Source organism: Hippoglossus hippoglossus, chromosome 21, assembly GCF_009819705.1.
Source record: "Hippoglossus hippoglossus isolate fHipHip1 chromosome 21, fHipHip1.pri, whole genome shotgun sequence".
NCBI classification, from domain to species: domain Eukaryota; kingdom Metazoa; phylum Chordata; class Actinopteri; order Pleuronectiformes; family Pleuronectidae; genus Hippoglossus; species Hippoglossus hippoglossus.
Genome location: NC_047171.1, coordinates 5,554,516 through 5,571,577, shown reverse-complemented (window position 1 = coordinate 5,571,577; position 17,062 = coordinate 5,554,516). Strand labels below are relative to the sequence as shown.

Sequence of the window (17,062 nt, the reverse complement as noted above, 5' to 3'; positions counted from 1 at the left end):
TGGGAATCAAATCGAGAACACAGTCGCCTTAATTTACCTAACAACAAAAAAAAACTGTTAATTATGAGCCGTGCCTCATTCAGTGGCAGAACATTCTCAGGCACCGCAAACACAGCGGCACTCTGTCACGATAAGAAATGAGTTGTGTCTGCCTGTCTCAATGTAATTAGCCTCGATTAGCATGCTGCTAATGACTGTAACAGACTGACAGAGGGGAGGGGAGGGGGAAAAGGACCATTGTAGCGAGACAGCACCGAACCACTGAGGTGTGTTTAGCTGGCGGAGAGACACTTCACAGCCCTGGGGATGTATGCAGGGGTTTGTATCGGCTCCCTTCATCACCACAGTGATAAACTTCATTAGCGTAGATTTGATGTAAGTGTGGATTCAGATGGTTATGGAAATGTTTGTTTTTCTTTTGTAGCTGGTTATTTCTGAGGGGATTTTTTGTCGATATAACGGAACAGGACGTATAGTGATGAAAATCAGATTTTCCCAAACAAAGGTGTTGCGTGGAAACCCCTTGTCAGCGATACACAGGAAGCTTCATTTTAAAGCAGGTAGTCATGCCATGCAGTGAAGTACTCTGACTGTGTATCTGTCTGCAGCCTCTTTCCTCCCACCTCTGACATCACTCCTCTTTGGTTGTATGAACATTTTCACCCTCCCTATGTCACCTGTCACAATCTTCTTCATCCTTTCCCACCCTGTGCTCTCCCTGCCTCCCATCAGCACCACCTGTCTGTCTGACATTAGCAGAGGCACAAGGTGTGAAATTCAACTCCCAGATGACGGTGTCAAAGACGCTGGCGGGCGCGTATCTACGTTACTGCATCTGTGTCCTTGCACCGCATTTATTGTCAGGCCCACCCCCCACCCACCCCTCAACCCAACCTGCAGCACATACACACTAATATGTTTGAGTATACACACATATCCATCTCCTCGGGGGAACAGGATCCCTGTGTGTCTAACCTGGCCTTGAACGTGGCCATCAGTATTAACTGTGAGCATGCTGGGCATTTGGTGAGGAGAGGACAGAGTGTGTGTGTGTGTGTGTGAAAAGATGTTTTTTGGAGGTCAGTGGTTCAGGTTAGACTTGGGTTAAGATGATTCAGATGTTGTGTTGAGGGTAAATCTGCAGGAAATTAATGGAAGTCTATGCAAAGTCCCCGGAAGACCGAAAGAGAGAGCATACCTCTTCCGACACCCCCCTTTAAATTCAATCAAGCCGAACCAAAGTACACACACTCACTGATATCAGTCCCCTTAACTTGCATGGTTTCTGTCATCCAGATCTCTGTGTCATTTTTGTGATCCTCAAAAAGGCCTTATCTTAAAATGTTTAAGAAAGTGGCAAAAAAAGTTCCTATGCTAGTTTTTGTGGTAATCCGTCCAGTAGTTTTTGCGTAATCTTGCTCAATATGTCTCGGTTAAAACTCAAAAGTAATCACTTGAACCTGAAATAGTTTAATGCACGATGTAAGTGTTTTAACGTTAAACACATTAAACTATTTCAGGTTGCGGTTCTAAAAATCTGGCAGGAATGTCGGACCAATGAGGTAGTGGACATAATGTAAATGTAGTAATTGATTGTGTTGGATCGTGGATCCTCAATGAAATAACACTGTTAAACCCTTTGGAAAAATGTTTACGACAAGGAAGTGACTAAAGTCAAACGTAAAACTTTAACACAGTGGTTTAAGGCTGGTTTGGATTGTATTGGTCTTACCGTGTTGTGTCTATTATCTTGATGTTGGTGCCTTTGCATGAAACCATAGTTGTGCACTATGACAACCTGGATATTTGCATGGTAATATTTGTAGGTTTCCAGCAGCTCCTTACCTGTGTGCTCTGTTAGGTACTTGAACATTGAGCACAGCAGTGGTGAGCCAGGCATGCTCGCACACACATAACATTCACACACTTCCAAACACACTCAAACATACACTCCTTTCCCCCCCACAGGCACTCGGTGCCTATGCTGTGTCATAAATCAGAGCTGTCAAATAGATTTTACAGCTCCTAGTGAAAAGAGGAGAGGCAGCCACCCAACAACCTTGAAAAGATGGAAGAAAGCAAAAGTAGAGGAGTTTTGTTATTATTAAACCTGATACCTGGACCTACGGAATCTATAAAGAATAATGGGACAGCTTTGCACCCTACAGTGCATAAGAGTGCAGTCAGTACAATGTGTACAATAACTGCACACTCCATCTGTATTACGCCTGTTATTCAAAACTCATTTGTTTTCTTTATGTTGTTTGTTATTTTCATTTTAACATTTTGAATGCAACATCCATCCTAAAAATGCCTTTATCATAAGTGAGACCAATATGTTGGTTGTTGTTCTGTCTGTGGCACCACGCTGCTGTAGAAGTTATCAGCGTGACAGCCCATTGGGATTTGACCCGACTGATGTTAGTTAGTTAAAATCTACGTTTTGTTCTTTGCTAACTCCTCTTTCTCTCTGCGTCACCCTGTGACTCCAATTGATTGGTTTTAAGGTTTCAAATTAAAAGCCCTTGTGTAATTGCAGCTTTGTGCCATTGCAGATATCACATATTGCAAAATGTATATATTGGAAACACTCTCAAGGCTATTTGTCCTCAGAGAACCTAGAGGATTCAACATACTTCTAAAACTTGGTACATCTACCCCCAGTTTTATGAAATGTTGTCTCAGACGCCTTCCTAGTCCCAGCTCATCTAGCCGTGTTCACTGGTCGGAGGAGGCTCATTGGACGGCAGCGTCTGAATGGCTGCTTCTTAATATGCAGAGTGGAGGAAAGCATGTACCACCAGAAGTAAGGCAAATCACTTCTGGCAGCCTAATTCACTGGTCATTAGAAGGGCCAAATTGAATAATGGACTCTGAGGTAAGTGTGTGTAAGTGCGTGCGTGCGTCTTCACGTGTATGTCTGTTTGATGAGACAGCGAGGGCCGTGTTGGGTGGCCGTACTCTGTGGCCCCTATACCTTGGCCCATCAGTTTCAATCAGGCAGCACGACAAGCACTCCACAACCCCTCTCCATTAGGCCCCCGGTGCCCACACGTGTACTCTATTACACAGCATTACCTGGTCAGTGCCTGGAGACATCACCTGTGGAAGCGACGGACAGAGAGAGAGAGAGGGAGAGAGAGGGAGAGGGATTGGCTCTCAAAAAATAAAACCGATCCCATTTCTATTAAGATTCTTCCTCGTTCTCATGTTCTTGAGGTAATCACTGGACTGCCAGTGCTTTATTGGGGAAAGTAATGGGATTGTGGGTGGTGACAGTAGCACTCACTTATCTAACTGCATACGCAGACAGCTAACAATGATCCCACGTTCCTATTCGTATCCCTACCTGTCCCTGTTCCTCCTCCGCTCTTAAGTCTCGCTGCTGCTTCTGCGATATTTACACATCGACTCAATGTTTGTCTCTTAAAGGGCAATTACTGCATCCTTGGAGCTATTACCAATATAAATACAGTATTTTGAATAATCTGGACCGCCTTGTCACACGCAGGATTATCAACTGCATACTTCAAGATATAAGGGAAGGAGGGGAAATTTTGAAGTTTGAGCACTCATATTTTATCTTCTCCAGCCAACAGAAGCAGCTTCCGAGTTGGATAAAAGCCTAACCTGAAGAATATAAATCAAAATAGTGAGTGAATCCAGCAGAGTGGAAAGACGAGATGGAGTAAATATGGCTCAAAACTAAAAGTACAACTTAAAACTAAGCCAAAGAAAATAAAAAGTTTGCCAGTAAAAGCAAGAAATCCTTGTTGTCCTGTAATGTGTCGCACATATCGACACCAAGTTACACATGGGGAGAACAAACTGTTTCGCCCAGCAGCGAAAATTTATAATAGTGACAAGATGGAACATTTCATATTTAACTATAAACTATAACACCTATAAACTACTATTACAAGCGGTAACTCAACATTGTTCTAATACACATTCTGGTAAGTCAGGTGGGCTTAATGTGATTTTATATATTTTTTTAAAGAGTAAGGGAGAAATCAGACAGCAGTGGAATGGATTGGAGTGGCCGCGCTGCCCGGTGGGCCTATCAGTCAGTGTTAGGGCCGCTGAGAGGGTTGTCTCATAGGCGGGCTCTCCTGCACTGGCCATTTCCCGTGGCCATTTGTCTCTGTCCAGTTTCTTTCCCTGTCCTTGCTCCCTCGTTTTTTCCCCGTCATCTCTTCCTCCCCCTCCTCCCCCTCATCTTCGATTCTTCATCTTAGACTCTTAGTCTGTTTTTTCCATCTTTACTCTGGCTTTTTCGTTTTTTTTGACTCCCCTCTGTTTTTGTTATTTTTCCAACTTTTCCCTTCTGGACAGTAAATTGTTTTTTTCCATCGGCAGTGGAGAGAAGAAACATTCATGTAGTTTTGAAGAGGCACTTTTTAACAGCTGTCGTTGTTTGTGATTGTTTGTTAATCACAGAGCTCTGTTAAATACTCAAATACTACTTTTTTTGCCATTTGTCATTTCTCAACACTTTGGTGGCTGGCGATGGTACTTCGAGGGAACAATTCTGGCTTCATAATAATCCAAATTAATTATATTACAACAATCTAAGTTTTAATTTTATAAATTGGCGGCAACAACACAGAGTTCTTTGCAATTAAAGCCAAATATTCGTTGCCGTTTTTCATGGATGTAGCTATTTAACAGGCTATATAAGCCTTTCAACTAATTAAGCAGTGTGCTCATATTCAAATTATAGACTCACCGTGTATATATTTATTTCACAGTAAGCAACAAAATGATTGCAATAGATCACAGAAAACACCTTTTTTATTCCCACATTTTTCTTTGTCAAAGCTTTGACTACATTACCCATAATGCAATTTGACTAGTTGCTCGACAAAGCTTTAATTGTTTAGTTGTTTGATTGAGTGATGGAAACAATTGTGTGCTGGGATTTGAAATTAAGGCACCAGGTCGTCATGTACAACCTCATAATCATCTGCTCTAATAAGAAAAAGGCTAGAATTGATTTATTTCTTTTTACATGTAACACGTTTGGGGCAAATGCAGGAACAATGCATCCAGTTACATAAACACAAAATTGTCAACACAGGATCTTTGGAGTCAATATAAAAACAATTCAAACTGTGAGTCACTGTCAGTCACTATCCTCACACAACCAGGAGATCCAGAGAAAACCCAGCTCTGATAAATAAGTTGCTGTTATTAGATTCTCTCTGCTCTACCTGAAAGGCCATGGAATGCACTAATATGACCCCAATATCAGAACCGGGAATGAAAATGTCAAGGCTCAGGTCTGAATCAAAGAAAAACAAAACATTGCACAATAACTTCTAGCATTTTTTTCCCATTGTGGTTTGAATGAGTAGATTTTAGATTTAAGGACAATGATTTACCCGACTAACTTTGAAAATATTTATCACATGTTTATGCCAGACATCACCACAGATATCTTATCTTTCTGGCCGTCATTTTACCACCTCTGAGCTGAACAGCTTCAAACACACCATATAAGGCCTTCACGACCAGATGTTTACCTCTGGTTTCCTTGGACGTGGACATTGTTGGTACCTGCCTGAACATCAACCTCGTCGTGTGGCGGTTCACTGCAAATACATGTTTGCTTTAAGATAAGAGGTGAGAGAGGAATGTTACTCACATCTCACATTGTTGATAAATAAAGTGGGTATGATAGGACTGAATGATATTAAAAAACATTGCTAATATATAACAAATATTGCATTATAAGTTTAGTTGTAATTTCTTAATTCTTTATATAACCAGTTTTTAAAAGAAAATGAACAAAAAAATCTATATTATTCATAGAAATATCATTAATTCATAATGTGTAAAAATCATTTATTATATAGAACCCTAACTTAAACAAAGAAATGATCAAATCCTTTTAAAACATTCTATTTAAAGTGTCTCACATTTAAAAAACAGATTTATTGGTGATTTGTGCAGCAGGCAGGAGGCAGCGTATAAGTTCTGCGGTGGAGATGATGTGTTTTTGTCTAAACCACATCGACACCACGGTCGACCCTCATCACCAAAAGCTCTCTTGACATCTCTGTGCGTGTTAAAAACGTCATCACACCCACTCGCCCGCGGTGAATCAGAGGATCCCCTGCTGTGTTCTCACATTGGCTCCATAAGACATTCTGCAGATTCTTTACAAGGGGACTTGGCCAGAGAAAGTCTGCAGTAAGTCCGGAGGCTCTCAGTCGGACATTGGTGTTCACACCCACTGCCCCTCCAAAGAATGTCCAGAGGATCTCTTCAGTGCATGTCTGAAAGCAGCTTACGTGAATGGGAGAGCTCCTGTGATTGATTTGACAGTAAGACTCCACAGTTTGTGCACAAAACTGCATCAAAATTAAATAATAAATAAATAAATCTGAATTATATATATTATTTCCACATTTCTAATTTGTCCAATCAACTATAAAACAAAAATAAAATCTAGGGAATACAATTTGAGGAACATTGTGTGTGTGTGTGTGTGTGTGTGTGTGTGTGTGTGTGTGTGTGTGTGTGTGTGTGTGTGTGTGTGTGTGTGTGTGTGTGTGTGTGTGTGTGTGTGTGTGTGTGTGTGTGTGTGTGTGTGTGTGTGTGTGTGTGTCCATTTAAAAGTGTTTATGCAGGCTGGTGCTGTCACCGGTGTCGGCCGTGTGTCGCACCCAGAGGCTGAGCGGTGGCTTGTTCTGGCTTTGATGGACACAGGAAGTGAGGGCAGCCATTTAGCTGCAGCCTCCTCTCTGGCCTACCAACCTCTGTAACCCGCCAACCACCCACCTGCCACCACACACACACACACACACCTCCCTCGCCCCGGCTCTAAGGGAGCTTGGGGGAATCGCAGCCACTCACTCTGATGATTTATGACCACACCTGAAGCCTAAAGAGAGTGTGGGTGTGTGTGTGTTTGTAGGATAAAAAAGAAAAACAGTCGAGAACGAGTCTTGACTGTATATATGTGTGTGTGTGTGTGTATTAAGGACAAATAAGGGTGTGACACTGTTGTGTGTGGGTTTAAAGGAAGTTTTCACCTACAAGCACAATGGTCAAATTTGAGATTCTCCAATTTTGTTTTTGTGCATATAGGGAAAAGTGTGTTGTGTGCTGCAAACAAATGTGTTAGTGTGTCTTCTTCTTATGCAGGGACACCATTATCGCTCACCTTTACGACTCGGCCTCCGAATATCTTTCTCTCTCCTCTCACTCTACAATGAACCTTGACTCTGCAATCTCCAATAAAACCCATCATATAAAAAATTCATATTGATACTCTCTGCCCCTGCTTTCTCCACCAGAGCTCCGTGGTGATAAACAACCCACTGTCAGATATTAAAGTCTGGAATATAATAAAAAGACAGATTTTCTGTTCTTTCCACATACACTTCCCCACTTCTGCAGCTCAGTTTACCCGAGACACATTTTTCATATTTTGGGGGAAATATATTGTGATTTCATTGAGTTTCCATACAATGCATTCAGCGAAGCTTCTTATCCAATGTGAGGCTCTAAGAAAAGGAAAGGAAAGAAACATTGAATAAGGCTGCAAATTGAACTGATTCCATTTTAAATGACCAATTTGTAATTCTCAGAGTTTAAGCAATTTGTTTTTTAACCAATTAGTCAATTGACAGAGTGATAATATTTTAGGAGCCAATTGTATTTGTACCGGAGGTGTAGCACGGACACTGCTCTCAGGTTGCGTGATGAGAGCCTTGTGCAATCCAACATTCGAGAATTAGGATGGCCTACAAGGATCTTCTCCATGTTGTTTTACATCATATATACAAGTGAATTGTTTCTTCTAGTGAAGATGTCTGATGCTGTGGACTTAGGTGGTACAGTTACCATTGTGCTGTTTAATTAGTTGTTTGAATATCTTATGATTCAAATATTTTTACACTCACCTTTTTCGTCAGTGGAATGTGACAATCTCAGTAATATGTCTCGCTGGGAGTCATTAGATGCTGGATGTGTCAGAATTTCCTCAAGCTGCAGGATAACACCCTGCAGACCCTGCCACAAATACAAATCCACACAGGGTTAGGGTTTGAACCCTCGGAAATGAGGCATAACTTTTGAGCCTAGTTGTGATTTTCCTATGAATGTTAAAAGGTTTGTGGAATACTGCTTTTTGCAAATAAAAAATATCGCTGAGAACATTTGTATTTAGTCTTTTTTTAATGTTCTGAGAAACAAATTCTTGACATTCTTCTTGTCTCACCTTTATTATTGTAATTCTTCGCACTCTTAGTCAAGGAGACATAGTTTGTTTGCAGATGATTCAAAATGCTTTAGAATTATATATAAAGTCTTCCACATATAATGAAACCTCTGAGAATTGTTGTGTCCATAGAAACATATATTCCAAAGTCCTTACTTTTCACTTTAGACCTATTCCCTCTTGTTTTTCTCAAGACTGATGCATTTGCACTTTGTATCATTTGTTGTTAAAGGTGCTCCATAAATATTTATAAACTTACTTATGGTACACACCTTTGTATATGCTCTATAGGACATTTTGCGCAAGGTAAATCACAGACAACAGTGGTGAATCTGAGCACTTCTGAATCAGCTGTGCCGTGGGGGCTGAAGTGACAGTGGGTGTGCCGAGGCAGTGCCCATTTCTCCTTCTTATCCCCCAGCAGAGCCTCTGCATTGGTCCATTACCCAGCGAGTCCTGGCATTGTACTGCAAACGGTACCACCCCAGAGAGCCTGTCAGACCGAGGCGGTCAGTTAAACACACCGTCGGCCATGCAAGTCGTCTGCTGCAAATGACCGAGGATGAGTTGATGCTGTGGATGCGCTGATGACTGAAACTTGGCACCTTCTGCTGTTGTGTTTCCACTTTTAACACTTTTAATACAGTGGCTTACTTAATCCTGGACAGCAGCCTTGATTCTAATAGTTTTAACATTAGACTCTACGAGGTCTATTAGGTTTAGTCACTGTAGCAATTTCACGTAATAGGGCTTCCATTTACAATGAATTTCAACAGTTATTAATAATAATGGAAGTCATGAATTACCACTCTACACATAAATTCATGCATGCTCACATTATGCATTAATGTGAAATGCAATAGTAGCACGTAATTAAATCCTCTATCATTCATCAATTGTATATAAAATGGTTTCTAACATAACGTAACTCTACACAGCTGTAGTTACAGTTAAGAGTTTGTTAATAATTATAAACTCCAATATTAAGACAAACACACTGTACATGATTAAGGCAAAAGCACAAAATAGGTCACAGATGTCACTGAATGAATTGCTGGCTCAGTTCAAGGACACTCCACCGTTTATGAATTGGAAACTCGGCACATTCCATTCCAGCAAAGTGAAAAGACTGCATTATGTACTGGAAATTGACGGTTGAATATGAATTAAAAAGATATTTCCTGTCATAATAGCAGCTATTCAAAGAATGGGTTGTAAAGGTCAGTGACTCGTCAGATTTAGCTGTCCGAGGTTTTGAAAAGTCCCGTTTCAATTTGTATTTTAACTAACATCCTGACCATGAAAGAGAAAAGAAAGCTTTTCTCTCCTCAGGGGATTCTCCTTGAAATCTTCAATGATTATTCATTCACAAGACCTCATTTTACATTTCTCTTATTAAGAAATGTTGGTATTTTTTTAGAAAGAATATCTGAACAGTAAGTTGCTCGGGTCGTTTGTCAAAAGTTTGGTCACAACTCTAAAAGCTGTGAGCATAATTTAGCAATCTAGCAGTGTTTTCTTCAACCTCTATAAAGTTCACAACCACATGATATATGTACTGAATTTTAAAAGATGTCAACACAGTGTTCTGCTCAGGGACGACTGTGAAACAAATCCCATCAGAAAAATGAGCGCGTTTAGGTTTTGTCTTCTGTAAACCAGTTCTGTAACAGATATCATTATGACTGTGATAAAAACCTGCGAAAGCAACACATTTATCTTCGCTTTTTCAGAGCAAACTATTTAGGCTTGGACACTTCAATTACTGTGCATTCAGGCGATACAGTATTCAGCCATGTTTTAACAAAAAAAAAAAGGGTGTGGGGGGGTAGTTCTATTAAAATACATACTCCAGCACACAGGCATCAAAGAATCGTGAACCACTAAAAACAAAGAGAGGATCATGAATTACTCCAGGTTGTAACGTGCCTGTTTGGATGAAGGAATGTATTTGTCGAAGCATTTCGATCACAGAGATAAGTGTGTGCGGTACATTGGCTGTATTTGTGCAGCGCTGCATTTTTTTTTCCTTCTCTGTGTGACTGGTGACAGCAGCTAAGCTAAGCGGGGGTTGTTCTGGAGCTTGTCTACGTCAGGCTGCTCAAAGTTTGTTTGTGTGTGTCTTTTAATATGCTGTTAATGTGGTCTGGGTGGATTTCCTCATGCGCTGGCTCACTGGGCCCACGCATGAGGCGATGCCAAAGATGCTTTCTGCCAACACTGCAGACTGAAAAATTATGGGACGCACGAAGCATCGAATGGATTGCTTCAGTTAGTAGGCAAGTCATTTCATCTATTCAAAGAGAGAAGGCGAAATACAAGTTTATTCTCCGTCGCTGAGTTGACTGAAATGGCTCCGCCTGCTTTTAAAAGCTGTGACTTTTTATAAACAGTCGAACATTTCTGAAAATCTGTCTTTTGATGCTGTCAAAGGCTTCAATTCAGCGCCAGACGTGCGCTGTCTTTGTGGCCTTTTCTTAAAACCCAGTTTGTTTTCAACCACCGAGGACCCGGCGTAGAGTGAGTGAAAGGTTAAAGACTAAAGTAAAAGCAAAGGAGATAAATGCTTTCAAAGGCAAAGTGCTTTTTCCATGTGTCCGTATAATAGCACGAAAGAGCAAACCTTTTTCACGAGATGACACTGTACACTCGAGTTTGGCGTCGGACCAGTCAGAGGCTATCATCTTTTGGAGGGACCAATTAGAAGCCATCATTCCATCTGTGGGTGAGCTGCCATGTTGCCATTGATACTAATTACAACAGTTTCACCTTCTATCGCTCTTGGAGCTGTTGCCTGTGTGTGACCACAATAAAATGTCTTTTCTACATGTTTGCACTAAAGTGGTCATTGATCTTTTTTGAGCAGGAAGTAGGAAAATCAGCCGTGTTAGGTAAGACAGTGATGCAGTTTACAGCCACACTGCAGATAATATAATACCCTCTAGGAATCAGGTGCAGGACTCAATGATGCTCTTCACACTTCTTCAATTATCATGAGAAATAGAATCCGGCATTGCCGCTGAGAAGAATCGAAGAGCATCGCCGCAAAAAAGCAAAGAAGAAAAAACACAATCAGAACAGTTTTGACATTCCTCCTGGAGCACGGCTTGGGGCTTTGGTGCACTTGTTTGTCTTGCCCATCCAGTCGTGGAGGTTTTCCCATGTCCAGCAGAATGTCTCATCTTCACCAACGGTATCTGTAATCTCCCTCCAGGAGCCATCTGGGAATAGCTATACTTCGAGATGTCTGTAGAGACGGACCTGTTACCATACTCTTACCTCCAGGGTCAATCCATGTTGCGCCACCACACGCAAGGACGGCAACAGAGAGCGTAGAGTAGGCTTGAGGAAAATAATGGGACTAATAAGGTGTGTGGGGAAACTATAAGCTCCGGTACAACAGATGTATAGATGTCAAAACAGAAACAAAAGAGGAACAATCCAGTCAGGACGAGTGAGCCCCACTAAGCATAGTGTCAAGGACATAGTGTGTAAAGGGGAGAGTAACCCAGCACCAACACTTCAGCAGTCATTACGATATTTACAATATCATAAAAAACACAAAATCTGAAAACATGTAGAGGCAGTTTAAAGCTATTTGAATATATAAAAACTCAAAGCTACCACTGACAGTAGCAGGAGGTGTTGCATCAGCATCTCAGAGATGGAACTGGCTTCACAAATGTAGGCGGACTGGCTGCCTAATAAAAAGGCTGACAGCGTAAAGAATATAGGATGGTGAAGAGAGGCACACAGAGTCATTCAGAGTTAAGGGATGCTCTGTGAAAAGCTACCATCCTAGTAAAGGCTGATCCATGTCCCAAGTATTTTTGAGAGCCGTCCCTTACCATTTGCAGTGAAAGGTCAGGTAGATGAGGTGCTACACAGACTACAATAAAGCAGGTTGTACCTTAAGAAATGCAGCATCCTAAATAATCACATTTAGACAGAACATGAAGATTAAGGAGTGATTGTGAGGGGAATCTTCAGCGAGATACAACAGCCACCACTGAGAACATGGTGTTAGCAGAGCTTCTTCTTCCACGTGTTGCCATTTGACACCAGCTCACAGCACACATCACCAGACATGTAGTGAAAATATGATTTAAAGATCTTCATGTTGTTTGCATTGAGCATTTGGCTGAATGGAACAGGAGCACTTAGAAAATACGCAGTTCAAGCTGCCTCCATGTGTTAATGCATTGTTACAGGTTACCTTTCACATCTTTGCTTAGAGCTTGTGACGCTCCACTTGAAGACGTTGCTTCTAATACGGTGCGAGCGAAATCAGATTTTTATTCTTTATTATTAAAGGTTAACCCTTCATGCAAGCAATATTATTTATTCAATTATTTATGCCTCTGCTTTCAAGGCTTGGAATTGGTCTGAAATAATTTTGATAGAAAATCAGAGTTCCTACAGTAGCCTCGATATAGGCACTTTGTTTTAGACGGTTTGATCCCCACAGCCTGCCAAGGGCAGACCCTTCCATCGCCTTCTGTTTTAGAGGAGATAATGATTCTCTTTTACTTGGAATAGGATTGCGTTTTCTATCTCTCTCGGCCTCTATTCTTCCCTCACCTTTACCTTTCCATCGCTCGCTCCACCCCCCCCCCACATTCCACCTCCTCTCGTCAGTCTGCCGCTGCTGGTGCTCCCTCCACGGTGGCGATGCTCTATCGCTCTGTCACAGCGCAAGCGAGGGATGAGAGACAAATCAAAACCACCTTATTTCCCCTCAGTCCCTCTAACCATGCCAGATTGAATTTGAGGTTTTTCATCTCATTTCTCATCTTTCTCTTTTCCCTGCCTGGCGTCCACTCAAAATTACCTGGAACCAAGCCGTCTCACAACTTGATGACGCAGTATCATTTATGCATGTGAAAGGGAGATAGTCGGCAGCCCTCACTGTTTATTCTTTGGACTCACTTTGAATCCTCTGCTTCAGTTGTGTGTGCTCCAAAGCCTGGCTTGTCTCTACCAATGTCTAAAATCATCATGTATGCAATTGTCCAAATTAGTTTAATGTCCAAAATTGTCTGTTCTCTAAAGGAAAATATCTCTTTTTGATATTCTGAACCTTACATCCATTTCTTTGACAATTGTATGCGGATCACAGACTAAAAGTCTATTTACATTCTCTTATTCCCGATCGTTGACCATCTCTAAATCAAATTTCTGCTGTAGCAGTATCAGTGATACCCATTCCTCTAGAACTACAGAAGTAGAATACAAACTGTTGTCCCAGGAAGTATTTGAATAAATGTTGTTTGTTTTTTAAATCATTAATGTGTAATTTTAACAAAGGAGCTGTGAATGTTTTAATGACTATATTTGCAAGTGGTAAAATAATACCTACGGTAAAACAAGTCTCTGGACCATATTAAAGAAAACGTTGCTGTCTTCTAAGCTTATGCTTAGTTTTTCTTTATGGGCAAAATGTGATTTATTTATTAAGTATCAGACAACTTGATATGTTTTCCTCTGGATTTAGCTTTAAAAAAGGAAGAGATACACAAATATGTAACACACATACACACTCAGCGCACTGCTCTGTCTTAGTAACCATGCATCATGATGTTTTATTTAATACAGATCATGACTCTTACTCAACCCAAAAGTATAAGCTTCCATTAAATGCATGGTACAAAAGTCCTGCTGCATCAAGCACTGCAGAGGCAACAACTTGTAACTGGTCTTGTGTGTGGATGTGGATGTGGTTGCTGTAGCTGCTGGAGGAGTGTGTGCGAGCTGGGGGCACCTGGCTCCTGCTACCGGAGAAAAATGACTCTCATCTTCCACTTTGTTGGACCTACTCCCACCCAGCCTCCCTTCACCCCACCTTTTCATCTTCAATTATGGGTTGGAATATGAATCTTTAATAGGGTGATAATTGTGCTAGCATATTTGCTGTCACCCACCATTAGCCCAGATTAATTAGCCCATTTAGTTTAGCTTAAGAAAGTGTCTGGCTGAGGAATGGGGGCACTGATGGAAGGCGGGTGGAGGGAGAGAGAGAAGAATCAGCACAATCTGTTCTATATCATAATGCTATCGTTCTCCTGCTTTCTCTCTGTCTCTTTGTGTCATTTGCTTCTCTGTCTTTTCCCTCTTTGCTGCTTTCACTCTCTCTTTCTCTCGTCCAACTTCCTGGGTTAGTGTGTTTCGTCAGTGTGCTCTCATCTGCCCTGCTCCGAGCTGTATTTTCTATCACGCTGTGGTTGGTGAGAAGACTTATGGGGGAAGTCATGCAGTTTAAACTTGCATACAACTATTGATTCTGTAATTAGCGGTTTATTGTGAAACCATTGCTGTAACTTTCCCAAGGACGCCCATTTTCTTAGAGGAGATTTCATGAGATCATGAAACTTATGTCCAGTGGACTCCCATGATTATCAGAAGTGAATTTTATGATTTTAACAAATGATCAATGACATTTTAGATTTGGTTTGTTAAAAGGGTTACAAAAAAAACAAAACAGTTTATTGTCAGTCTGACTGTTAGAGGAGCACAATATTGAATAGGTGAAACACTCTTTAGTGGGTTTTCAGAAAAAAGTAATTAAAGCTTTGCTGATCATTATTTCATATTAACAACTAATCAATTGACTGCTTTAATGTGCTCACAGATTGGCAAAGCCCCAGAGAATTATCCCGAAAATGTGCAATTCCCTTCAGCTCTACGGAGCATCTCAGCATCCTTCAGCTCATTGCTGCTGGTTTACAGCTGTTTTGGTTCCCTCTCCTCATCACCATAAACCTGATAAGCCCTGATAAGCTGATGTTTGGTTACCAGCTCAACACCAAAGGGCAGACGGACAAAGTTACATATTTAACTTCTATTTCACCAATGTTTCAAGACAGAAAAAGTCAAAACAGCCAACTGACTGTCCAACTGACCTGAACAAATTTTCACATAACCTGAGGGTTGATTGTTAACTGTCAGTGTAATTTGCAGCATTAGCAAACATTTCAGATTGCTGGAAATCATTTCATTCAATGTTAGTGTGAGAATTATTACTTAATGGGGCCTTAATCGCTCACTCCACCTTGGGATGAGTCGAGTTGGTAGGTGTGTGCGGCGGTGGAGGGACTTGGCCATGTCACTGGCTGTATATCTCTCAGCAGGCGATGGGAAATGAGGTCTAATCGGAGGGATATTAAAGTCACAATAGACTGCTCCTGCTATTAAGGCCTGTCAGCCCTGGCCTCCTCTCTCACCTTGATATTTCTCACTCGCTGAATATTTATATGCCTGCATCACATGCTACTTACACAGAGGAGTGCGTGCATGTTTCTTTTTTGCGTGCGTGCTGGGGCATCGAGCAGGAAATTTATCATCACTGTTGCCTTTCAAGGTCGCCGAATGAGTTCATGTGCGTGTGTATTACTGACGCAGTCCACCCCTCTGTCCTCTGATCTCCAGGTGCAGCGGGGGCGAGGCTGCTCTCGGGTCAGAACAAACCTGTCGCCATGGATGTGGATGAGGAGGAGAATATGAGTGAGTCAAATCGGGCTTTCTCTCCTTTTTTCTGTCTTTCGTCCTCGTCTCTACTTTTACATGTCTGCTTGTTCTTTTATTTCCCTCCTGTTGTCTTCCTGCATGCGTTACCTTGTGTGCCCTGTCCTTTGCTAAAGTGTAATCAGTGTAAACACTCACACCGCTCAAGCATTAGTCGAGCAGCCAGCCCACAATTAATTGAATATTGTAACATAATGTAAAACTAATCAAGCTGAATACTAATCTCACTTGTACGTATTAAAAACATGCTTATGTTCGTTGTGTTGCTTATCGTAACCATATTAGTTGCCCCCTCAATGAGCATAATCTTAGCTGTCATTTGTCCTGATTTGACCCGAACCAAGACACAAAGTAGTCCATACACACAAAAAACACACCGCTGATGTAACCAAAACTTTTTAGGCAAGAATGAATCATCATATCTGAGACGCTTCAGGTCACATTAGATTCCCTCTATCTCCATTTCTCACCTCGGAAAATCCTCTCAACTCCAGCATATTGAACTTTAATTAGACATTTTGGGTTTGAACTGGATGCGCAAGCCTCAGAAGGCGCGGAGAGACGAGAGTGAATGTGTTTTCACTTCACCTTAACAATCTTGAACACTCATTCAAAGGTAGCTGTCACCCCAGCAGCGCCACAACCTGCAATTAAAATGAATACTTCTCATTGTAGTGTCACGCTCGGTGTTTATGCTCTGAGGAGAGGCGTGTTGTTATGTGTTATGTCAAATAAGTAGAGTTGCCAGAAGAAAGTCTTTGTAGTGCTTTTGCAGGCGGCCCTCTTACTAGCATTTCGACTGGCAATCAAAAGATACACTTGAAGATGAGACGCAGTCCGAACTCACACGAGCTTATTCCTTTAATACCGAGGGAAGACCGGAGGAAAATATTAAAGAACTTTTGACTTTGCTGTGACAACCTTAGCAGCTCGTGAAATTCTTTAATCACATGAATCCTCCCAACTCAAAAGCCCAACAGACAAGTTACGCTTAAAATAAAGTTGCCATTAAAGATCTTTATTTTGTCTGTATCAGTTGGTTCTTGCAGCCCCCACATAGATTTGTAGCTCTGGCAGATTTAAACATCATTTTCTTTCTTTGCGTTACTAATGGATGCTGATTACACAAATGCTGTCATGATAATGACCACAACCGCATGTGTGCCCCATGATTCAGTGCATGGTGTCTTGGCTGTTGCTCTCAGGCTTTTGTCCTCAGATCTATTCTTAGGCTCTGGAGAAGCTGCATATCAGTCACTTAGCAGACAGTCATCATAATATTAAATAAATATTATGATGATACATTATTGA

General features: G+C 41.3%; 1 protein-coding gene across 4 annotated transcripts in view; it reads left to right on the top strand.

The window, feature by feature from the left end:
• adarb1b (adenosine deaminase RNA specific B1b) overlaps nucleotides 1–17,062 on the top strand; it is a 110,197-nt gene that overhangs the window by 74,205 nt on the left and 18,930 nt on the right. For all 4 annotated transcript variants that reach the window (XM_034575194.1, XM_034575193.1, XM_034575192.1 and 1 more), the window contains one exon: nucleotides 15,656–15,730. In XM_034575194.1, coding sequence (XP_034431085.1) covers nucleotides 15,703–15,730 — 28 coding nt within the window. In that variant the 5' untranslated portion in view covers nucleotides 15,656–15,702. The remainder of the gene's footprint in view (nucleotides 1–15,655; nucleotides 15,731–17,062) is intronic.